Source organism: Lates calcarifer, linkage group LG7_1, assembly GCF_001640805.2.
Source record: "Lates calcarifer isolate ASB-BC8 linkage group LG7_1, TLL_Latcal_v3, whole genome shotgun sequence".
In the NCBI taxonomy this organism is placed as follows: domain Eukaryota; kingdom Metazoa; phylum Chordata; class Actinopteri; family Centropomidae; genus Lates; species Lates calcarifer.
Window position 1 is genome coordinate 8,830,020 of NC_066839.1, and position 25,906 is coordinate 8,855,925.

The 25,906-nt window shown below is 42.2% G+C and overlaps 1 protein-coding gene across 1 annotated transcript in view; it reads left to right on the top strand.

Annotated features, from left to right (window-relative positions):
- The first annotated feature begins 682 nt into the window (after positions 1-682).
- Positions 683-25,906, top strand: part of LOC108895996 (glutamate receptor ionotropic, kainate 2-like) — a 56,043-nt gene continuing 30,819 nt past the window's right edge. The window contains 6 exon segments of the mRNA XM_018695014.2: positions 683-1,276; positions 18,643-18,810; positions 19,487-19,750; positions 22,262-22,443; positions 23,951-24,004; positions 25,490-25,663. Of these exon segments, the coding sequence (XP_018550530.1) occupies positions 1,153-1,276; positions 18,643-18,810; positions 19,487-19,750; positions 22,262-22,443; positions 23,951-24,004; positions 25,490-25,663 (966 nt within the window). The 5' untranslated portion in view covers positions 683-1,152.

Sequence of the window (25,906 nt, forward strand, 5' to 3'; positions counted from 1 at the left end):
GGAAATGCTTGTAGAATTGGCCAATAAGCTTAAACACCTCCCAGTGGGAACATCGGCGTAATGGTTGTTAAAGTACATGTAGTTGTTTGAACTCTGATGAATTGCACCTCAGCGTCTCTGTCCATGGTGCTGAAATGAGATCCTGCTCCAAGAAGTGAAAACATAACAACATAGTGTTCAGTGGAGGTTGGAGTAGCCTATTATCACAGAAGATTATCACATTTGATCTATAACATAATAACTTTATTTTCACCATCAGAGAACTGCCCGTCACGGATGCTTTGCTTTTGTGAATGGATCCGAATCTGTAATTTGGACTACTTGCAACTTAAGAGGTTTACCCCGAAGTTGCTGTGACTGTACGCACTTAACAGATTGCATATTTACCGACATAATGTCAAATGCATGCGAGCTCGGTGCCAGTTGAGTTACAGAAGAAAAAAAATCGCAGCCTAGAAAGGTGGTATGAAATAAAGTTTCCCGCTCCTCCCTCCCCATCCCCCCACCCCCACCCCCGTCTATCTTTCCCTCTATCCATCCATCCATCTTTCTATTCCCCACCTTCCTCTTTTTCACCTCTCCGCCCCCCCCTCTCTATCCTTATCTCCATCTACCCTCTCTCCCACCCCCCACCGCCCTCTCGCTCCCTCACTCTCCCTCGCACTCTCTCTGTCTCTCTCTGGTGCGCGTTCACAACACTAACCTTGGCTCGACGTCAGAGCCTGTGCAGCAGTGCAGTATAATGGGAGCGCAAGCAACCCAGAGCGCCTCATAGGGGGCTGCATATCGCTGCTGTATCCTCTGCTTGGCGCTCTCTAGCTCCTCTCCAGCCCTCTCCAGTACATCACCTATAGCCCATGCTCGGGCTCCCCCCTCCCCACTGGATCCGTACCCTTCGACATGGACGCCCCGCCGTACCTCGACCCGGAGGATTGTTGTTTCTTGGCGCAGTGAAGGAGGCGAAGGAGAAGGGGAAAGGAATCATGCCGGGACTGCTAATGGATTTAGGGAAAGCGCAAGTGACCATGCCGTGATCTTGCGCATCCAGGGCCGCCGTCACCCTGCCTTGCCCAACGAGCGTAGAAGAATTACGGGGGAATCGAACCCGCGCACCGGGGGGATTAAACCACTGTGCATTTTTTTAAAAACAACATGAAGATTACCTCCCATCATCTGATGATAACCAGTCTCGTTTTCAGGTCTAACCTCAGGCTGATCCCGCTTCTGCTGCTGATTATTGGTTACACTCGCGGGATGCCACACGTTCTAAGATTTGGTAAGATTCTACTTGTTTACAATACGATGCCATCTGTAACGATGTCTGATAACACGAACTGCCCTTATGACAGTCCACAGTGAAATGACATTGACGGGATTCAAAAGCAGATGTGTCGAGACACGTTTGCCCCACTCTTGCCTTGTTGTGTATCTGACAGTGCAGAGTTGGAGAAATAATTTAACCTCATGTTTGTTGATGAATAGTTTATAGTTGCATCTTTATAATTTCATACTGTTTCGTCACGCCTGTCGGGAGGCTTATTCTGCCGCGTGCATCACACCACGAAGGGTGAATGGTGTTTTCTACAAACATTTAAACCGGTGTCACAGTAACTTTTGAAAGAAAATCAGCTGTAGCTAAGCCGTAGATGAAGGCGTGCTCCAATGCAACAGTTCACGGATGCGAGCAGCTGATGAAACTCAAGAAAAAAAAACAGCCGGACTCACTGCTCACGTCTCCCCACCGGTACCCACCGCGGACTCCAGTATCTCCACGGCCTTTTAAACTGCTGACATCCCCAACGTGTCCTCTGCAGCAAATGTTTACATGTAAACATTACTCCCCCCGGAGTGCGGATCGATCACTCTGGTCTGTCAAAAGGGGCCAATCGATACACCGGGCAGTACTTTTTTATTCTTAATCCCACTGAAGTGTTACCCAATGGGAGTTCCCGTGGCTTATTTATGTCGTTTATTTATAAGGTTATTGGCATTGATTTAACGGATAGTTGCGGGTTTTCAAAGGTGATTGGCTGAGTCACGTTGGAAGCCCCAGAACTGTTAAATGCACCAAGTGAAAAATCATCACTCATACTCAAGTGTATCTCAGCATCCTAAAAGTTGATTAGCCACTTCTCTTCGAGTATTAGATTATGGCTTGGCGCGTGAATTATGTAATTAATGTTGATTATTAGAGTAGTTCTTCAACAGTTGCCACTACAGTGCATTGTTGCTGATTCATAGCCCTACAATTGTGCTACTAATACTTGTTTTTCTGCTCTAAAATCACTAAAGTACGGCCTCTTGTGGTTTCATCTGTTGCTTAATCAGAATCCATCTCAGGGTGGCTGCGTTTTACCGCTCTCTTGCTGCATGTAGCCTATACAGAGAACATCTTGGAGTGACAGTGGAGCCCCTCCTGACAGCGGATGTCATCAAGTGTTGACAACACATCCTTACAATCCCCCAATTCCCCCGAGGGTCCCTTTTAAGAGTCAGGCCGCGTCCGCATGAGCCGCCGCTATGGCAACGGGATGTGCTTTTTCTTCCTTCTGCATCCTCAGCCCGATGAGCTGATTTCCCCGTCTCACACGTTGTCTGACAGACGCCGGGCGTCTATTCAGTAATCCTTTGGGGTACGGCGACGTCCCAGCGTAATAGTATTTGACACCAAAGTTTCCAAGGCGGCAAATAATGACTAAATTCCTGGGAGAGATCGTGGAGCAGTAATTGATAAAATATTTGAAGCACACCTATTCTGACAGCGTAGAGTGAAATCTGGCCGTGAATGCCGCACTGATGCATATATTTGTATATTATATTGTGTGAATATGACAACAGAAAATAAGACTTTGTTCCCTGTTCCTCGGCATACCCAATATGTCGCCTGACATGTTGGACCCGCGAGGCATCAGCACCATAACCATGCGAGATGAAAATTGATTCGTATCACTGAAATCTTTTATTCTGAGGTAAAGCTCTCTTTTTTGTGGTCTGTGTACTGGTGGCAGTGATGCGACCGATGGGGCTGAAAACGAGGCTAAAAAGTCGGGTCTCTGTCCGTGTCTCTGAACAAGCCGCTGCACCGCCTGTTCAGGACCACGGACAGCGACCTCGGCTTCTTGGCAGCAGCGCGGCCTGTGCCTGTTGCTGAACAGAAAAACACTGGTACGCGTTGAATAAAAGCTTTAGTTTCAAGGGTTTTGTGCAGCATTATCTCTTGTCAGTCAAACAGCATCCACTTCACAACTTTGCCTTTTAAGATCGCTCCATTTCGTGTCGTGCAATTCATTCTCTTTAGAAAAGATATGTCTGTGTTTCCTTGTTAAGGAGCAGAGTTTCCAAAAGAGAATGATAGATGAAGATACAGTAGTGTGTGGGTGATTTTTATCAAGAAAGTAAAATGTATGTCAGTGCGTGTGCTTTTGGAGAGACAGGAGGAAATGTAGAGTTGCCCTGAGAGACACTGAAGCCCATTGGTCCTTTTTCCAGTGCACTTCCTGTCCTGCAGGATGTGCTTCATCAGCAGATAATCCCAGCTGCTCCCTGCAAGAGGCTGCTGCATGGCTAAACGAGGAGGTCAGCTCCCCCGGGTCTGTCTGTTCCCTTTCCTGCCCAAATCCCATTCTGCCCAGACAGGCGGCTCACATTGTACAACCACTGTTCTCCTGTCAGACTGAGACCTTTTACATGCTCACACACGCACTCTAAAGCATACTCAGCCCTTTGTATTCACAGCACCGGTCTTACCGTGTCAAGCGACAAGTGTCTGAGAGGGGGGTGGAAACAAGAAGTGTTTGGGCCACCAGCTGCAGGCAAATATGCTGAGCTAATTCTCAGACAGAATTGAATTATTGTGTTCAGTGTTCCTCATTTATAAATCGTACAGGTAATTCATTTACTTAGATACTGTAATGGACCCGTTGCAGCCCTTACAAGGTGTAATAAAATACGCTTGAGAGAAGATTCTCTTTTTATAACTAGTTTACACTTACCCTGTGAGGGCACTGAATGAGACTTTGTTGCAAAGGATCTCAGAGACCCAGAACAAAGTGGGGGGTTTTATTCAGCTGAAATTTGCTTTTCTTTCCACTTCCATCTGCACAACGTAGGCTGAAGGAAAAGCTGTAAAATATCCACTTTAAACATGAAATGAAATCTAACAGCTTGGTTCTCTGGCATGGAAAAACTTAAATAAGTACTGAATTTGCAAGCTGGACTATGTTTGGCCTACATTATTTATTTATTTTTTTCCCCTTAAATTTTAAGATATTATTATTTTTTCTATGAGAGGGATGTCAGGAGAGGTTGTAAAAAGATCTGACCTTGATGAAACAGTAAATGAAATTTCAGTACAGTGGTATGTCAAGATGCTGCCATTGCAAAAGTTCAGCTTTCTCAGTTGTCATAGCATCACGTGACCGCTAGCTGGTAGGCTAAAATTAAAGGAGCTCATGTTCCTTTCTTTCACAGAAATGGCACTACATGTACATGATCTTATTTAGCGATCCACATAACAAATGTTCAGTCACTCAAGCAATGAGTCATCAGATCTGCCATTTCATTAGAGTTGATTGGGTTTCACTTAGAAAACATGTGTCTTAATCATTACACGTCTTAGGAAGAAATGAAATGGAACAAAAACCAACAACGAAATTAAGATGGTGTTTTATTTCGATGGCCATAGTTGGTCTGCGGCTGTGGGGTTGAGTGATAACATTATCACCACCATCTTCAAACAGCACTGGCAGATGCAGTCTGTCCCCGGGCTGTCAACTGCTGCTGAAAGCATTGTTGACTCAGAGATGCTCATTTTGTTTGTTTATTTTCCTGCTTATGTTTATATTTTCCCAGTTCAGCCATGTCTGGGAATATTTACGACTAAAACACAACGCTATTTTTCATTTTGGAAAGGAAATCAAGTCCTTTTTTTTTTTTTTTGCAGTCCTCTGGCAAAAGACACAATCCCCTCTGGTGAAAGCTAAGTTTATCTAGCTCCTTCCACAGTGCTGTGCCAGGATATAGGTCCTTTATTGCTCTTCTAATATTTAACACTCTTTTTATCCCCTCAACTACTGTGGTGAAATTACAAGGTTGTCAAGAACAAGCAAGGGTAGGGGGAGCAAATTCAAGGGGAGTTTTAGTTAATTGACTTTATTTGCTTTTGCTTTCCTCCAGCCTGAATTATCAGCATGCCGGAGTTTAGTTTGGGATTGCAGGAATTATGGATAACACCCTGTGCCCTGGCCCACTGCCAGCCTGTTCATGGCAAACACATTTAAATAGGCACAAAGCTGCTTAAAATATTCATGTGTCACATGGCCCCGCCATAGCTTATAGAAATATGAAACTATCTCTTCTCTGCTGGCAAATGATTTCCATGGTTTAAAAATACCCACCGTGGGTTTCAAGAACAAAGAGGAGATCTGTCGTACATTAGCATGCAGCACCACACATGGGTTTGAAGCAGGGAAATATCTAGATGGATTTCTAAAACATGTTTACAGTCCTGAGTCTTTGAAGGTCTTGCTGTCATGCCTCAGTTACAAAAGGCTCAATGGTGATTAATTCAGGGTACAGATTTCTTGGCATTTTGAAATGGAAAATATCTGTGAGGTATGAAATTAGTTTCTTGTTGTGTTTTGGAATCAAGCGAATTTTTTGAGATTTACCAGCTACATTTGAAACGATTATTTATTGAAGGAGGTTTTAGATGGCTGACTTTGTTTGCAGAGTAACCAGTTCTTGCAAAACCGCCTCCTCTGCCACATGGTCTGCTTTTTTGCAACTCAAATAGAATAAATCTGAGTCCTGTGTTCTTCTGCTGCCTTGTGGAAGGCTTGATTTCATCATTCACAGCCTATCACTCTTTGTCAGTGTCACTCAGGGTTTTCCCTGGGTATCAGAAGGGTTAGGGGTTATATGTGCAATTGTTCTGTGAAGCTGTCCCTTGAGAAGAACCATGCAGCATGTCTAGCTGCCTGCTTGTCTGGCTCAAAGCTGACTGAAGGTCAGAGCTGAAACTGCTCACAAAGAATAATTCTTTTTTTTTTTCTTTTTTTTTTCATCTTTTAACACGTGTGGAGCCGTCTTTCTCGCAATCCCACCAAGGGAGATTGAAGAAAATTTGAAGTCACTGAGAGGTGTAAGAAAAACAAGAGTGTTTGTTAGAGAGAGAGGGGGAGTCTGTGTAAAAGTGTGAGCGAGAAGAAAAACAGTGAGTGTTGAGGCCGGCAGATACAGAGTAAAGATAGATTAGTTTGCCTCAGAGCAGTCCACTCTCAGCCCACTCTCAGTTGTGGTCTTTTATTACTGTTTTGTGATGGCTTCTGTGAAGAGAGGCAGGAAGGACAGTCGAGTATGCTGTGGAAATGTAGTGGGAGGCCAGGAGTCATGCACTGCAGCTCTGAATAAATGTCAGCTGTATAGCATTAGCAGGCTGAAAATTTGCCTGAGTCTACAGATTTGCATGAAATAGCTTTTAAAGGAAAGAAAAATGGCAAAAACATTAATAACACAAATATCCTCACAGGTTTCTCTGAGAAACTAAACCCAAATATGTATTTATTATTAACCTCTAATGAATTTATCTATTATGTCTCATTACGTATTGGCTGTCTCCACTTCCACTAGACCGTAAGATGGTGAGAATCAATAAAAATCAATATGTTTGTATTGCTAAGAGGAATCGTGAAAAAAAAAGAAAAAAAAAAGAAACTGGCAGCATAACAAGTAAACAGTGCCAAGTCCCAGATGCCCCTTTCTCTGTGTGTATCTATCACAGGTTACCATCTGTGGGAATGCAAACACGTACACTGAAAAAAAAGAACAAATGTGTAGTATAAGAAGAATGTGTAGGAGTGGATTAATAATGCGAGTCGCTGTGAATTAATGGCGACTTTAAATAGCCACAAGCTGTTAGGACTATATGGTTTTTATGTAAGCATTATCACATTTCTTGTTTCTGCTTTCGATCTGTCTGTCAGGTTCCAAACTCAGTTGGACTTGTTCATTTACTCTCAGTGTGATATACTGTATGTTTCCAATCGGCTCTGCTTTAAGTGGATTGAAAAATCGACCTTCCACTTGCTGCAGTATCGTGCCAAGCTCTGCACTGTGTGTGGGAGTAACATGTGAGACCTTTAACTTTCATAAGCGCTCAGCTGGGGTAATTAACTATTAAGTGATTGCTTAATAGAGGCAAACAAACTTGGTTTGTCAGTGGGTTATCATGGAAGCTGGTGACAGACAGCTAGAGTAAATGTTTGATGTATATTTGCTCCATGATTGCATGAATGGAGGAGGGTCATTGGTTGCCCTTTGTTGGATGTGTTTGTTGCTAAAGGGTCCAGCTGCAAATATGCATTAATAATTTCATCCAAGTAGTTACTTACTTACTAAATTTAAAACTGTTTCAATGTGTCCTGTAAACAGAGGCAATTACACGTGAATTTCAAGCACGCAGACTAAGTAAACATACTTGAAGGCACATATAAATGAAAGCTTTGACGTCCAAACTACATGAGATCCAGAAGTCAATCGATTACAGAAAGCCCTCCGGCTGTGTTGCCTATGATGTGAGGCACGATCAGGTTAGGATGTGGTGATTCACCTTCATCCCCAGCCAGCTGAATAAAGGAACAGGAAGGGGTGGGGGTTGCGGGGTGGGGGGTGGGGGCAACTGACTGAAAGAGAGAAAGCGGAACTCGGGCTCCCATTGACAGCGCAGCCTGTCAAATGTACGAACATTTTTGTGTCTGAACCAAGGACACATAGGGAAATGGGCTCTGGGGGAGGTCGTATTGAGACAGGCTTACTTAAAATCATGTTCTTTGAATCAGCATGACACTCCATTGTCCAGGATCCACCAGGGCTATGCAAAACGTCCTCCTGCAATGATGAATTTCATTTTCCTGTCCTTCCTTTCCTTTTGCTCAGAGCCTTTTTTGAGTGTTTGTGTGGCATTCTCTATCTTTTCAATCTTTTTGTTTTGAAGCTATTTGCAAAGGGGAAGGTGAGAGGAGAAATATGTAGAAAAGAAGCTTGTGCATTTTTGCCAGATTTTAGTTAAAGTCAGCAGTGTTAAGGAAAGCGTAAAGATAACAGATGTAAGCTGTCATTAGTTAAAGAAACTGAAAAGATGCAGCTCATTTTAGGGAACATTCTGACACAGAGATTTACTGCTAAAACCTCCCATCTTTTGGCTGCAGTAGCCTTCGCGAGGGTTCTGTTGTTTGTCGCCCACACACTCAAAACAACGCACTCCCCCCATTTGTTTGATATGACCCAACAACCCCCCCCCAAACGTATACACACACACACACACACACGCACACACAAAGCATTACAGTGGACTGGAACGGACTTGGATTGATTTCCCATCTCACACAATCTGTTTTAAGATTTTTGAGGAAGCATAATGAAGCCAATTGCCTCCGTTTCCCTTGCACAGCTACCAATGAGATATACCCACACCCGGCCAAACATGACAAAAGACTCTGAATTTCCTACTCAACGGGGTGTGAATGAATGTGAGGAATGGTGAAATAAACAGTAGACTGCAGATCAGGGTAGAGATTAAAACAGGACTCTTGCTTTTTCCACTAGTTTCACCTCTATTGTCTTTTTCCATTTATCCCCAATAGATCTTTTCTTATTTATTGAGAAAAAGTGAGCATGCATATTTGAGGAACTTCATTATTCAGTAATTTTTTTTTTATCATTTTGCTCCTGGCTATTTTCCTCGCCAAAGTGCAGCGTGCGGGTCTCTTTCATTCCTTTCTCTCTCTCTGCTGCTGTGCAATCGCCTGTGTGTGTTTGTAGAACAAGCAGGAAAAATGGACACACCTTTGCAGCAAAGTGTAGCATATTGATTTGTACCTGTAGCTCTGATTATCAGCCTAGCTTGTGTACAGCGGTGGCTCATGGGAGGCTGATGAACCCAAACCAGGACTTGACATTTTCCTGCCCTGTGGCTGAGGGAGGGTGGGGGTGGGGTGGGGTGGAGGATGCAGGTGTCCGTTCAGGTCTAATGGGCCATCCATTCACTCGTTTAATTGAGTGTCTTTTATCTGCCTCCAGTGACCTCTTTTATTCTCCATTTCTCCCTCTTCGTTTCCTTCGCTCATCTATTTTTTTCATGCCCCGCCCCTCCTCCCCCTCCTCTTCCTCCTCCCTCCCTCCCTCCCTTTCTTCCTCCTTCTTCCAAACTCTCCTCTTTTTGGTTGCCTGACAGCAAACCCGTCTGCCATCTGCGTAATACCTACAGCTTACTCCGACTTTAGACATCATGCCCATCACCTGTTGTTTTCCAAACACATCTGAGAGGCAGTGTGACGGCGAGGCGCGCTCTCTGCATCCAATCAATATCCAGAAAATAAAGAGTTTTCTGCACGTTTTCTCTCCTTTCCTTTTCCCTGTTTCCCCGCTCTTTGTCCTTCTCTGTCCTTCTTCTCTGTGTCGTCTTTGTCTCCCTTTGGCTCTCAGCTTGTCTCCTGGACCTTCCCCTCTACTTTGTTCTCTCTCACTATCATCAAGCCTTGCTTCCCCCTCATCCACTGGTCTCCGTGTCCTTGGACACAAAGGCACGATTCGTCATTTGACACGGACATCCCAAGCCTCCATTTCATATTGAACCTTTGAATTTCAGCGCAAAGAATAGCCTTTCAGTCTGTCAGATTTTCATTGAACTTCCACAGTCCTGGAATAGAACACTGTGGTGTAGCTTTTATCACCATGATTTACTTTACAATGTATCTAACATATAGGAGATATGGTAGGGGCCTGAACAATACTCATTCGTCTCAAGGATTAAAACTGATCCATATATTACCTCCTTTATAATCTCCGTACTCTTTTCATGGCACAAAGCGCTTTGATGAGGCAGTATAGACACTATTTAGATGCTCTAGTGAAAGAACTCAAGTTTTAATGCCTTGCAAACCAATAGATATGACTCCCAACTAACTTTATTTCTGTGTTACAACATCATTGTGTGATCTACTCTATATATTCATGATTCACTTTTTGAAATCTTAGTATATTTAAGTCAGGGTTTTCCAGCATTTGTATCATTTCCTATCTGAAAATAATAATAATCTTCCGGGCAGGGATATATACATTTATGAAGATTAGAAATTGTTATAATCAGATTACAGAAATCCTGTGAAACGTCTCTCTTTTCTCTCTCTCTCTCTCTCTCTCTCCATCTTCCTACAAAAACCCAGCTGTGAGCATTAAAGAGCCGCCTCCTGAATTAATTCTTGACCTTTGGCTCTGACATGGAGATAACATCTGCCCCTCTACAAGAAAGAAAGTCTAATTTTACAGCCATTTTGTCCAAAATTACAATGGGGAGAGTGTAATACAGGGCCATTTTGATGAGCAGGAGAACAGTGAGAATTAGAATGAGAGCAGAGAAGCAAGTAACGAGGACGATAGAGTCTCATATAATTTGCTGTGACCTGATTGCAACATTATAAATTGAACTTCTTTTTAGCTCCACACTGAGGTCGGCTGCATGTGATATGTTAGATGTGAGAAGTTTATCCTGCTCTCATGATCTTTCTGGATAAGACTGATGGTTCCTGCCTGAAATGTAAATGTGCAGAGATGGCACAGTAGTGAGATGAGAGTCTTAGCATCCCACGTTTTGGCAAGTATGCTGAGAGACAGTTGGAAATCCCACTTCTTAACTTTCAGAGAGTTTGTTTTAAGACTTGAAGATTACTGTTAGTCAATTTCTCATCTTTATTTATTTTGCTGAGCGCTCCAGCCTGAGGGCTGGAGTATCCAGGGATGCTTGAGACACCCAGTCCATCCTGTCTTGTACTGCTCAGCTACAACGCCATAAATGCTAATACTGCCTATAAAATGTTTTTTGTTTTTTTGTTTGTTTGTTTTTTCACAATGGGGGAAACTGATTATAAACCAGAGATGCATATGCACATGCATAGTCTCAATGTTCTCAAGTCTGGACTCCTGCCTCTCTTAGCCTGCAGTGGATAATTAGCATCTCTCACACGTGCTTAGGCTTGATTAAAACTCAGTTTACAGTGAGCAGCGCTGTGAGGTCGCCATCTGTCACCTGCCGAGGCCACCGTGAGACGTACTCTAGTCAGGGGGAGTGAGGAAGACGGCGTGCGTGTGTGGGGCCGTTTGATAAAGGAGAGAAAAGATGGAGCATAGAAAGAGAAATGGCAGAGATGGCTGAGGCATGAAGCATTAGGAAGCATTCTGTTCAATAAGCGGTCCCCTCTCACTCCCTATGGCCTGTATATCAGAGCTAAATCACATATTTTCTGTGTTGGCAGAAAAAGCTCCCTGACTGCAGTTTTGGGATTTGTCTTATTTACTTGAACTTTATAACCTTGTGACAGCAGTTTTGGGAATACTCATGTTTATACTTGGAAGGCAGATAGAAAGTGTGAGAGTCCTAATGCTCATAAAACCAACAGTGCATGAAAGGCACTGTATTTTTCCCAAAATGCATGTTTTCAAATAATGTTTCCATGCCACAGATACAGTATACAATACATCATAACTGCATGGTGCACATATGTTTTGTTGATGAACTTTAATGCATTATTTACACTTAATGCTGTGTATTATAACACAGAAGAACTAGTGTTTATATTAGTATTAACATTGGTAGTTATGTGCTAATATGCATGTTTGGTCTCAGTTTACCAAATCAATTTGTATGATTCATGTTTCCATGGTAATGTACTCAGTATTATTTGTCATACCCTGGAATATCAGGGCAGGTGAGGAAGATGCATTCAAAAATCGAGAAAACTCCATTATTCTCAGCATTGGTAACCGTAGGAAAAGGATTTTCAAAGTGACCCACAGAGAGTCGTCATAAAGACAATTGAAACCTCTTTGCTTGCAAAGAGTGAAAAGATTTATTGAAGCTTGACTTCTCCTCCTAAGGCATCATTCAGCACTGCCTGAGGAAGAGCTCAGAACGCGTTGCCACCTCTCTGCATGTTATATTACAGCCACTATAATGGCTGTCTCCCGCTCTGTGTGCTTCTGTTGATTTGTGCACATCACAAGCTTCGATAAATATTTTTACTCGTAGCAAGCACGGAGCTTACAGTTTTCTTTATGTTGGTGCTTTACACCTGGAAAAGAGTTGGCAGTAACTTTAAGTGTATGTGACTTGTACTGACTGAGCTGCAGTAGTTTTCCACAAAGGAAAATATGTGATTGGGTGTTTTTTTTTTTTTTGTTGTTGTTTTGTACTGCTGGTCAGACAAAACAAATAATTTTAAGACACCCTGGGATTTATGAAATTGCAGTGACCATTTCTCACTATTTTTGGATGTTTATAGACCAAACAATTAATCAGTCAATTGAAAAGAAATAGCTGCTCTGTTATTTGGCAATAAAAATAATCATAGGTGTCAGCCTTGAGTAGAATTATTTATGTTTGTATGAAATATTGATTGATAATTTTCAGGTAATGAAATACTCTGTGTACTTGCCAATTAGGGAAAAAAGGCTCTCTCTGTGGGTTTGAGTGTATGTGTGTGTACTGGCACTGCAAAACATGCATTTGCCTCTCACTGTGTCTCTGTTTGCCTAAGCAGGTAATTGAAACCCAAGAAGGAAACAATATTCATGATTATGTGCCCACATGTAGGTGTGTTTATGCCTCATTATGATATGAAATATTTCAGCGAAATTGTGCGTTTTAACAAAACACATCATCATAGTAAACAGTGGTTATGACCTTGTGTTTCTGTAAGTAGATTTTTTAATCTCAGGAATAGGCTATTATTGCGGTATAGTGTGTGTGTGTGTGCATTTAATGATACTACAGAACTACCATAGCAATTGACTCTAGGTCTGCTCCAGTGTTCCTTAAAGGAGCTTGTCTATTCTCAAGAGCAGGCACATACTTCTGTGAAATGTTGAGTGTGTGTGTGTGCATCTGTGTATGTCTGTGTGTGTGCAGGCGAGCGTGTGCACTCAGTGCTTATACATCTTATTTTCACAGTAGTTGGTATTTCTTTTCAGTTGCATTCGCAATTTGAGAGCAGTGGAGAGGTTGGAAACTGCGAGCAGACAGAAGTCATTTGGGACTTCAGCAATTCAAGGCCTGTGGAAGTGTACTCACAGTTTGGCACAATTAGTACCAAAAGGGGTCCCTGCTTGACAAATTAGCACACAAAATGTCAGCCGGTAGTTTAGCACATCCACAATGAGCCCTTGCAAATTAGCACATATTTTGAGGAGGGAGCTGGCACATTATTATGAATAGAGAGAGCCCGGCAAATTAGCACATCTGTTGCCAGCGCTCAGAATTAATACATGTTATATGATCACTGGTTTCCCACTTGGAGTTCGGTCAGGGATGAGGGTGGTGGCACACATTTCTAATTGAAGACTGTGTGTGTGTGCTCATTATAAGAGATTGATGAGATTGATCTTTTGGCAATGGTGGAGCTAATTATTATCCCGAGTGCGACTGAACTGAGGTGTCTTTGAATGCCGCAGGCGTGGGCTTTAAATTCTCACATCAGTCACATTTTCCCAGACTCAGTTGTTTCTTACCTGACAGGTTTGTTTAGGCTCAATCTCTGGCGTGCGTGCGGTTGTGTGTGTTTCACACGTGCATGTTCAAGTGTGTGAGTCAGCCCAAGGCTTAGCGTCCAGCAGTGGCAGGTGACAGTCCAGTCCAAGTGTCAAGAGGCTTTAGGGTGACAGAAGTGATTCTATTCTGGAGAAAATACCAGCAACAAGCCAAACAAGTCCGATAACAACAGCTAAACTCTTGTTCACATAAGCTGCTTTCAGATGGTTTCATGTTCAGTTTCCATAATTCTGACAGGATGGTTAACTAAGTTATTGATTTATCTGTGATGGATTTTTTTGTTCTTATATGAAGTGTACTGTATTTTCTGCAGTTTTTTCAAGGTTATGGATTTTTTTATTGCTTGGTCTTTCACACAGTATGACACCTGAATTCCTATTGATGGATTTCTATTCTAGTCTATTCCTTTGCAGCTTTTGTATAGAGGGAGCATGGACACACTTAGATTAAAATATTGGTATTTTACTCCATTACTTTTACTCTTATCGCTTTAATTTTATTTAAGGTCAAGTTTCCTAGATTCAACCAAGAATGTATTGAGTGTCTTCTCAGAAAAAAACCCCACATTATCCAAGTTTACTGCTTTCCTTATCTTTCTCTTACAAAACCAATACTCTGTAAGATACTATCTCTGAGGCAAAGCCTGAGGAGATGTAGCTGCATTGTCAAAAAATTTACAGTGTTGTGTATCACCTCTGCTACAAACCATTTAAAAGCAGCAGCATGTGTCTCTGCCCGTACATGTAGGATAAAATAGAACAGAATGTCACTCGTCAGCAAACAATGAAGACGTGTGTAACAAATGAAGTCATACCATACAGCTCTCCAAACATCTTTCTAGTGATTTTTATTTTTTATTTTTTAGAGAGACTACACTAATGATGGCTTGTTTGTGTGAATTCATAACACTGGCAAGCGCCCTGCACAGTTGATGTATCCCATGCCCTGGTCAGATTTCTGGGGATCTTTGGGGAGAGGGAGAATTGGCCCTTGTGCAGCATAGGAAGGTCAGTCTTCCGCAAAGGGAGCTTCAGATTAATGACCAGGGGCGGCGACTCTCTGCAGGCCTTCATGCATCATGTCCCATTCACCGCCAAACATGTCAGGGAGCGCTCCCACCGGGAATTTCTGGGATATTTACGGAGCATTTCCATCACTTTTGCCTCCTGTCTATTGGCTCTGTGCACTGCTCCTCACCGTCTGTAAGACGGAGGGAGACAGAAGCAGGCCAGAGGGTTGGGGGTGGTATGGTGGAGGTCTTAAAGCCTAACGGAGTGACTTCATGTGCATACCTGAGCCACTTGCCCTAGTGACAACTTTGCTCGCCGGTTGCCATGGCAGCCACCCAACAGCCCACTGCCATCCTGCAGCTGCACTGCTGGTCATTAGTCACAGAGACAGGCTGTCCACACTATCACATCGCCCTTCCTCCACCAATCAGCTGCTCAGAATCCAAAACTGCAGATGCCTCTCAGCCATAGCATAGATGCATGAGTCGCCATGGAAACATATCTGACTCCCATCTCCCATTGTACTAGAGCATGCTTGAGTAGAGAGACCTACGTGTATTTTCATTCATAGTTTAGTAAGCAACCCCTTTCTTTTAGTTGTAAATACGTCCTCCCTGCTGTTATGTACAATATACTGTTAATGTGTGACTGGATGTCAAGGTTCACCCATTACTATTGTCTGTGATGTATGTCCTTTAGAGGTGAGTGATTCCTGCTCACTGGGACTAATTTCAAATTAACTTAATTTCTATCAAAAACCAAGTTGCTGTTTTATGTTCAATCCAAAATGCAGCTTGATTAACTGTGAACAAACATAAAGAGAGAATAAAATTTACATAGAGGAGACGCCCTCCCACACTGCACTTTGATTTCGACTTTCCGCTCGGTCTCTCTCTCTCTCTCTCTCTCTCTCACACACACACCCGCACTGAGACACTCAGATCAGCAGGCCTGTTTTCTCGTCAGGGTGATTATCCAGCTCATAACTCACTCAGAGCTTTCATTTGCACCATAATTCACACCAGTCCCAATGATGGCGGCTCCATAATTCACACACACACACTGATTATCTCAGCTGTAACTCACACACCTGCAATCAGACGGACCACGACAGCAAGTAGTGAGAGGGGGATGGATGATACAAGACGGGAACGTTATCAGACTTTAAGCAAGCTAAATATATACGTTACACCCTGTATTAATGTGTGCAAATCTTTTTCAAGATGTTGAAAGCCCGGTTTGGGAGGAAACATGAGATTCATCATCCAGTGTAGACACAGAGGATATGACCTCTAAATAACATAAACCAAGGACTCGTGTAACATGTTAAATTCCATGGAGCATTAAATCAAACTCTCCATTTCATTTCCTATGTGCTATCATATTCAAAGGTAATTTAATGTTTGACATCTCCCTAGAAATACTTAATTTAATGTTTCTGCTCCTCTGTGTTCTCTAAGGTATACAATTTCTTTAAAGCCAGCATGCCCACGCCATACACTGTGCCAAGGAAATCTGATGAACACAACTTAATATCCTTATGCTCATTTTCAGACTCGTTGCACAGGCCAGTGGGGCTCCGTCTGCTCCCTTAGGGCAATAGTATAATAATTATCTATTAGGTCAGACTGACATGATTCCTATCATCTTTAATGGTGATTCTCGGATAGTCCTTCTTTTCAAGATTAATGTGCCATTTCGTTGAAATGAAATGCCATGAATAGCAACATGCTTGCATCGCATCGCTGCCGTAGGAGGAGGAGGATGAACACATGAAAACCTCATTATTGTAGCTCACTTAATGACACAGTGAACACAAAACACACATTTGAGTGCCTTTATAAGTCTGTCCATAGCTCTTGTATTTGGCTGTTTTCAACACTAATTCACTCTCTTTAGTTCTCTCTTGGAGTATACAGCAGGTATATAAAAGAGAAAGCCTTAAATTTAAGTAAGAAAGCATAACATGCTGTATGGCTGTATCATGGTGACAGTGATAAAGCTCACTTCCCTAAGTTAATGACATCTTCTTTGCCCTCCTGCACTCCCTTCTATCATCCCCTGCCCCGACCAGTCACTATTTATAGCTGCTTGTGTCTATTACTGTAAAACTCTTGCTCTCTCCACTTTCTTTTTTACAAATGCGTCACTCTCCCTGTCTTTTCCTCTTTCAGTCTCACTTTTCCCTCGCTCTCCGTAATTGAATCAATAAACAGGCTTTAAAGTTTCTTTTTTTTTTTTCTCTTCAGTTTGGATTTCATCAAACTGACTCTCTGTCCGCTGAGAGGGTGGGAACCACAGATGGACTCCTGAACTCTGCTCTTGTCTCCAAGAGTGTTTCTCAGAGCAGCTCTCACAACCCCCTTTCATCTTTCCTCCCCCCCCACCACCACCACCTCATCCACTCTCTTTTAAGTTTGATTTCTGTAAAGCTTTCTCAGGATTTAGTCCATCCTCAAAGGTGTACTAGCTGTTGGAGAGTAGCTTTGATTTTTCTTTATTACTATTTATTTTGAAAGTTGAAAGTAGTTGCTACACTCTACAGCTGTTTCTTTGTAAAATTGTAATATGTTACATATGTTACATATTGTGCTGTGTATAGCATGGCTTTATTTCACTCTAATGATGGATGTGTGAAGATACTCTGTCATCATTCTCACTGACCCCATTTACACCTGAAATTAGACGTGTCCTGGGTGACTGCCTTGTAAATGAGATGGAACAAAACTGCATACACTTTGTAGCACTTGAAAAAAGAAAAAAGCAGAGCATGTAAATGTGATTGTAACTGCGATACGTCCTTGTACGTTGGAGTGAAATTTACCGGCACGCATTTCTGGTGACTGTCGGATTTAATGACCTCAGGTAAATTATGTCGTGACATAATCTTGAAATGAGTAGTGGGTCAGTTCAAAACATCGCCTTCCTTTTGTTTAGGATTCTGAACCACACTGATGGGCCATCTGGAGCTTTAATCATTTTTGTTCAGCTCAAAATAACTGACAAGTCTGGAGGGAGCCGTTTTAAGTTGACAACACCTTACTTCGCGGTGGTAATTACATTGTCTGGCTCATGTGGCGGCAAAACAGCGTGCATTGTATTTTTTTGTTTTTGTGTTGAGGCTTTTACTTTGTCAATTAATGAGCAATCGCGAGGTGTGATTCTCATATATCCAAGAGGTAACAAGATTTCTCAGGCAGGCACAGCATGGTACCCCCTTCAGGAATGCTCTCCCTTTTAACACCAACAAAAGTATCAGTGAAATATGATGCAGTGATAATAATTTGAATTTCTGAGTTGACTTGTTTTTAAAGCGGGTCATAAAAACATTCTTTATTATCTTAATTTCTGACTTGATTGACCTTCTCCTTCACTATACCTCTTTCTATACCCGTGGCACTTATTCGCTCTTTCTCTTCTCTTCCTATTTGTCTTTTTTGCCCTAATCTCTTTGTTCTCTGCACTCCTTGTTTTTCTGTGCTCTCCTCTCATTTGAGGATCATTAAAATCAATGGGACAAAATGGAAGAGTGAACCTTTCTGTCAAGGCTGAGCGAGGGAGTTAAAGAAGGGCACCCACCCCTGAACTCACCTCCCTACGCAACTAATTGCCTATAATTACACTGACGACTGCCACAGAATGCAAATCAGCCGACATCCAAACGCCTAAGCCACACTGTAAATCTGTTTCATGTCAGCGTGTGACTGAGCTCTGTGAAGAAGTGAACACAATAGCATCAATAATATGAGGGTACAAATACTCAAGTGTTAAAAATGATAGTTCTGCTTGAGCTGTAATTGCCTGAATCATATCGATCATTTACTTGAATGTCACTTGTATTAAGGAACCTATTGCAATTTCAGGAGGAGGAAGTGGCTATTCAGATCATCATATCGATCATTACATTGAATGTCAGTTGTGTTAAGGAATCTATTGCACTTACAGGAGGAGGAGGCAGCTATTCAGAGTTCTTGTTCTCAGCTGATTTTTAAAAGATTTAATTTATTTACTTGTTTTTCTCTCGGCCCACAGGAGGAATATTTGAATCCATTGAGAGCGGCCCTTCTGGAGCAGAGGAACTAGCCTTTAAATTTGCCTTGAACACAATCAACAGGAACCGCACCTTGCTCCCCAACACCACGCTGACCTATGACATCCAGAGAATAAACATCTTCGACAGCTTTGAGGCCTCCAGGAAAGGTGAGTCATATTTGAGACAACTGAGGACTAATGAATAAATGTACTCAGCGGACATAAGAGTGCCTGTCCACCATTTCAAAATAAATCATTTTAAATGTTGTTTTGATGGTTTGGTGAAGAACTATTGTGAGGAACACAAAAAATTAACTACCAGTGATTTTAGATGTCACAGAAAAATCACAGAGGTTAATTTAGTATTGTTGTCTATGATTGTTTATCCCACTTAGCTTCTGTTGATGCAGTCACTTTTTTCCTATGTCAAGTACACACGCATATACAAGACAAGATCTAAATATTAACAGGTGTAAAAAAAACAACAGAAATAAAGGAATTCATAGCACAATAAGATTAAACAAGACCGAGCAGCTGCTGAGAAAGAAGTAAAAGGCCATATTTCCTGCTTCACTTATAGCTTGAAAAACAGATTGACACCATCTTCAACACTTCATGCTATTTATATTGTTCAAACCTCCACAAACGCTTTAATAAATTCCATTTAAACAGTCTAAATAAAGTAGTAGTTTAAATAAAGTTTTCACAGAGTTGAATTAAATGAATAAAGACTAACAGTGTTTTATGAAAGAGAGAGTATCTTGTGCAGTATCTGTGACACAATGCTGAACAGTAAGAATTCAAAAACAGAAACACTAAACAGACACTCTTACTACCCTACTAGCATGTGACCAGCTTTCCCTCGGGGTGGCGGCCATTTTTGGCCCCTCACACAGCTCGTCGGCTAATGCAGTCCAGTCCATCTGCAATGCTCTGGGAGTGCCCCACATCCAGACCAAGTGGAAGCACCAAGTGTCAGACAACAGGGACTCGTACTATGTCAGCCTGTACCCGGACTTCTCCTCCCTCAGCAGAGCCATCCTCGACCTGGTGCACTTCTTCAAGTGGAGAACGGTCACCGTGGTCTATGACGACAGCACAGGTACAGGTACAGTTGGTGTCTGTCTCCATCTTCCAGTGTGTGAGTGTGTGTGTTTGTCTGTTTCATGTGATGATGAATATGACACCGTTTAAAACCCACAGCCCTTACACCCCAAACTGTTCAGAAAAGAAAGAGGTACCAGGTGAACTACAAAAAGCAGCACTGCTGCTCAGAGTTCAGTGAGTGCTTTGTAACCTGTCAAGTTAATTCAGAAATCAATAGCTTACTGTTCTGCCTCAGTCCTCCAGGTGCTGCCCATGTCAGTCTTCCAGGAGAGTGAGCAGCAGCATAGAAAAAAAAAAGAGAACCACATTACCCAGAATGACCTAATGTCTCTTCAGATTAATGCAATGCAGAATTGTAGTATGTGGGTGCTGACAACAGCCATTAATAACACACAGAGACACTTGATCTCTGAGGGTGGCTATCAAATGTGTCTGTGAGCCATTTTGTCTATCCTGTGACTTTGTGGAGTGGCTCATAATATGCGTTTTAAAAGACGAGTCGTATTTTAGCTGAAGTGCAGTGATATTTTTATGAGGTAAAGTGTAACCGCTGCGGAGGAGATAGCAATATTCAAATGCTTATTCGCAATTTATGAGCTATTTGGCATGATGTGGTTGACAACTTAATGTAAGTAAATTAGACAGAGTTGAGAGGAGGTTTAAATTTCAGACAGGTTGCATAATGAATTCACTCCTTCCTCTGAGAAAATGAATATTGTCTTGCAGTTGACATTTTAAATTGTGCCTCTAAATAGATATTTAAGCCCCTTTCTGCTCCTTTTATCAACTGACAGTGTCTTGAAAATATTAGTTTTACTGCTATTTTCCTTCCTCCAGTATCTCTACTTTTACAACTGTTGCATATATTTCAGTAAACAGTCAGTCCTGCAGCATGCTAACGCTCGTATATTAACCTCGGATGATATCGCAATGACTCGTCCCACTTGCCACATTATTCTGACTCATCTCCTTGACCTCTCTTCACTTCCTGCCTTAGAGCTCAGTATGTTAACACCCTCATTCTCCGGCAAACCGCCCCAGCGAGATGCCAAAAGGTGACCTCTCGCCTCTCTCTCCCTCTCTCTCTGTCAGATAGGAGCAGCCTGGGCTTCCTCTATGGAGCATTTTCTGCTGTAACACACCTGACGCCCTGAAAAGTGTGACAGCTGCATAGCCGCATTGCATCCCCCCTCCGCTTCCACCCGGTCCCAGGCTGTAATCACACAGCTTCATGCTCCAGGGCTCCTCGCTGCTGATTGGAGCCTATCTGACGGCTGGCAGGAAAAACTATCGGAGGGGATAAAATATTCACACACAGCCGTTAGAAGATCCAGGGGGAAAGTCTGAAGGCATTAGCCAGAGCCCACAAACATCTACGCTGACAGTGTTACCCAAACGTTGAGCTCCCTTGACAGATTTTTTTTTTCTCGCTTAACACCTCCCAAAGTGTCAGTACGAACAAAAACAGGAAGACGCAGACATGCCCTAGAGTAGGGATCTATTGGGATTACCTAAGGAAAGCTCCAGGAGGTTCAGTATTCCTCCCTACAATGGTACTTTTCACAACAAGACCTGCATGTTCCTATTTCACACCAATCTTTCTATAGGCCTGAGGGAGACCCAACCCCACTCACAGTTACACTATTAAACTGCTCACACAGCACTTCATTTCAAAATAAAAAATAGGCTGAGCTATCTTAAAGTGGTTCCACGAAAAAGAAAAAAAAATCCTATCTCTCTCCAGTTCCCTCTCAAACTATCCTCGCTGCTCCATCCATTTTTATACCCATGACAAGTAATCATCTCTCCCATCAATCCAGCCTCTTTCATCCCTGGACTCTGAAGTTCTTTACTGAGGGAGAAACTCATTGTAATCTCATCACAGTATCTCCCGGAGAGCTTTCTACCTGAGCGTGTGGTCGAGAAATGAAAGGTGAAGATTGTAGCTCAATATGTGACGGCGGCGTCGGGCTCCCTAGGGGCAAGTACAAGCTGGGCAAACAGAGCCGCTCTCATCAGAGCACATCTGAAGTGTGTGTGTGCGTGTGTGAGAGGGAGACGGGAGAGACCGGATTGACCACGGCTTTCCATCAGGATAAAATTGAACCTATTCCATGCTACTGTATGGTATCATGGAAGAGGAGAGCGAATCAACATTTGGGAGCCTTCTGTGCGATTGGAAGTTTCTGTAGGAGGGTGCAGATCGAGGTTCTTTCTATTTTGTGCTTTTGGTATAAAAGAGTGCAATGTGCTGGCTTGGTGTTAAATTCTCTTGATAGGTCTGTAGCAGTCCGTTTGCTTGCCAAGCATGAGTAGGAGGATCAATAGACTGTGGATTAGGAGGGCATGCATATGAGCCTTTTTCTGCTGAGAAAACCTGAATCCAGTTGGGTCTTTTTTGTGGCCTCTTCAGCATCAGAGATACTTCAAAATGGCGTCAGATCAAACACAGTGTGTTGCTGCAGCTTTAAAATTCATTTTTCACGCTATACGTATCCTCTTTTGTCTGCAGGTCTCATTCGACTGCAGGAGCTGATCAAGGCACCATCACGATACAACATTCGTTTGAAGATCCGACAGCTGCCCACAGAGACCAAGGACGCCAAGCCACTTCTGAAGGAGATGAAGAAAGCAAAGGAGTTCCATGTCATCTTTGATTGTGGACATGAGATGGCTGCCTGGATCCTAAAGCAGGTACTAACCCACCTTAATGAGTCATAATAGGTAGTTAGATTCGTTGCAACCTGGGGAGATTCTTTATGGAGCCCATGAAGTGGTTTTCGACTTTTTGACTCAGACAAAACAAGCCAACTGAAGACACAACCTTTGGGTCTAAGCAATTGTAAAAGACTTAAAGATCAATCGAGAAAATAATTGGTAGTGACTCTAATCATTAGTTGCAGCCCTATTCAATACTATTCACCTTTAAGTTCAATATGTAAAGAGCAACAACAGTTAAGTTGCTGGGACAATCTGCTACGTTTGTGAATAAGATAAGTAACTTTCATCACAGTGCGTCCTGAATTCAATTAAAAGTAAATTAACTGCAGTCTCCAAAATTTACATAATTTCCCCTTATAGAAACGTAGACTCAGTGCTCGTTACACCGACTCATAGTTCATTCATTATGTATATGTACTAAAACAATAAGCCCATACAGTATGTGTTCCCTTTATTACTCTTTCTCTCTTTAAGCACTGATCCAAATGATTCGGATACCTACTTTCTGCTCTGTGCATCTTTAATCTCTTTGTAGAATATTAGATCTCTGCTACTGACCCGTCATAATGGATGCTCTCCATTGCACAATAAAGGTTTTTTAATTAAAAAGTCTAATTCTGCTCACAGGCATGTTAAATTCATTTAACAGAGGCACATTATTTATGAGAACTGTGGGGGTTCTCACTGAATTGAAGTCTTCTCACGAGCATATTGCACTGTTTGAATTCTCTATACAAGCTGTGTGTCTACAGGAAGCAACAAGAATGATTATTTATTGATGGTGAATACTTGGAAGACACAACAACAAAAAAAAAATGTTGCTGCATGTCAACAGCTCAATTCAATTCAGTGTGTCTTTCAATACATTCCTAAGCTCTGCTGGCTTAAAGTTGGTGTGTACAACATATTCCAACAATTCTTTGTATTCATTGTGACCCCACACACTGTTTTTTGTTTTTGTTTTTTTTAACTATAAAGAGCCTTAATACTGTGCTCACAGAAAATAGCAAGGAATTTGAGAAGGTTTATATGTTTTTTTTTTTTTTCACTATCACATTGAGACGGAGCTGTGAAATAAACAAAATCATACCACTACAAACAACACATTTTGTGTGAAAAGTATCTACTTAAATCCTTTTTTAAAAAACAGGCAAAGAAGCTTTAGATGTGTTATTTGGATTTCTCTTTCAGGTGTCGGTCTGGCTGTGGAGAGGAAGATTAGTTAAGACATTACTACTTGTGTGAATCTCAGTATAGGTGCGATATTAAGTCTGCAAATTGATTAATCAGTCATTAGCACCAATTTAGAATGCTTTAGATATTATCCAATCTCAATTCGCAGCTGCCTTTGTGGTTAGGAAAGAAATATGACTAGAGTGACTATACAGATTAAATAAAGTTAAATAGATAGAATAATAAGCCAATTAAGATATTAATTTTGGATTTTTAGTTACTACCTGCTATGCTTTTCTCCCTGTAGGCCCTGGCTATGGGTATGATGACAGAGTACTACCATTATATTTTTACTACCCTGGTAAGTACACTTGCACTTCTTGTATGTTGAAAAAATGCAGTCACATATGTTGTTTACTACATTTTTTTGCACAGCTCCAGCCACTTGAAAATGTGTGTGGTTTGAATACTTTTCTTTTTCAGATCTTATTGCAGTGTAAACACTCGCCAGTTTTGCTTGTCGCAAGGCAAAAGATTCATCCATCTGTCTGAGCGTCTGATAGCAGTTTTTCTTCTCTGAGAACAAAATTAAATATAACTCAACCAGGAGCCAGTCAAAAGAAAAACATCCTATTATTTTCATTTTGTGTGCAGCATTTTGAACCTGAACTACAGCCCCGACTTTGTGGTGATAGAAATAGATGGCCTTGAAAAGACGACTCATTGTCATGTAGTTGATTATAAATGTACCATTTGCATTTAAAGTATCAGTTGCAAAAGTTTAACGTCCCGTTTATTTCCTAAATTATGCACCAACCTCTTCACCCCGGCTGGCTGTCCGCAACCCTGAGTATAGGAAACAAAAGCAGTTGGATATATTTTATTCTGACTCTGGCACCGATTGAAGTTCTCCAAAGTTCTTTGATCTAGCCACTACAAAGATTGCTACGCTCCAGAGGAAAAGCAGCACATCTTCACTGAGCACAGAGAACAGAAGACTGAGAGCTCAGATAATAGCCCTGAGCAGATGAGGCTGTCACCCATTTGGTCCATTATAGCTCTAACAAACAAATGGCATGCTGTGTTGTTTGGAGCACAATTGCAAAGGCTGAGGGAAAGGTTGGAGGAAAAAAACTGACCTGAAAAGACATTTTCCAGTGCGCAGGACGTGCAGCTATCTCTCATGTGCCCACATATACTATCGGACTAGATGAAAGGGGAGTGAGTGACAGCAGGTATGTCATTGGGAAGGGAAAGAGAATAGTGATTATAGGTGTTTTTCGGTGGCATGCTGCTGCCGCTTGTCGAGGTGGAAGCATGCCTACTTTAACATCAGCCAGTGTTTGGCAGGTTGCAGGAGGCCACTGTGCTGGCCAAATCTGCTGTATACTGGTACCAAGCCATCCATGCTGCTTTCCGAATAGGACAGCAAACATTGACCATGGCACCCCCATTCTGCGTCCATCACCTGCTGTTGCTCTGTCAACTGTGTTGTTGCGTCCCAGAGACATCTGCCTGGTTAGGTGCCAGACATGCTGTATGCAGGACAATTGGGTTGTCCTTTCACTTCCACATGATAGATGGCAGTCCACCAAAAGCCTGCCTGTAACCTTGAAAGCCTTGCCTTAATCAAGGCTACTGCCTCAGCATGAGATAAAATACCTCCTGAAATACTTTCAACTGCACTCCTCTGTTCTCACTCCGTTTGCTAAAGCTGCCACTCAAATAATCCTTTCAAATGGATGAGAGATGTTATGAAAATAGCATCAGTGAACAAACAGAGATGATAAATTAATTATTCTCGCAGCTCATCAACATATCTAGACTTTCATCTTTATGCTTCCAGGACCTTTTCGCCCTGGACATGGAACCGTATCGTTACAGTGGAGTCAACATGACAGGGTTCCGCATCCTCAACACAGAAAATTCTCAGGTGTCGTCAATCATCGAGAAGTGGTCAATGGAGCGACTACAAGCCCCGCCTAAACCGGACTCAGGCCTGCTGGATGGATTCATGACGGTAGGCTCCAGGCTTTTTTATGGCTGCTTACATGATGCACATGTTATGTTGTACATGAAAAAAACATGCTTATAGCTGTGCTTCATTCCTGTGTTTCCAAGTGGCCCAATAAATTGGAAACCATATGTAATGTAACTGCACCTATATGGGGGTATTGTGCTGAAGGCATTTGTGCTCGTATAAACTGAAGCTATACAAGATGGCAGATTAAATAAATCAATGCTTTGAAATATGCAGTGGCTT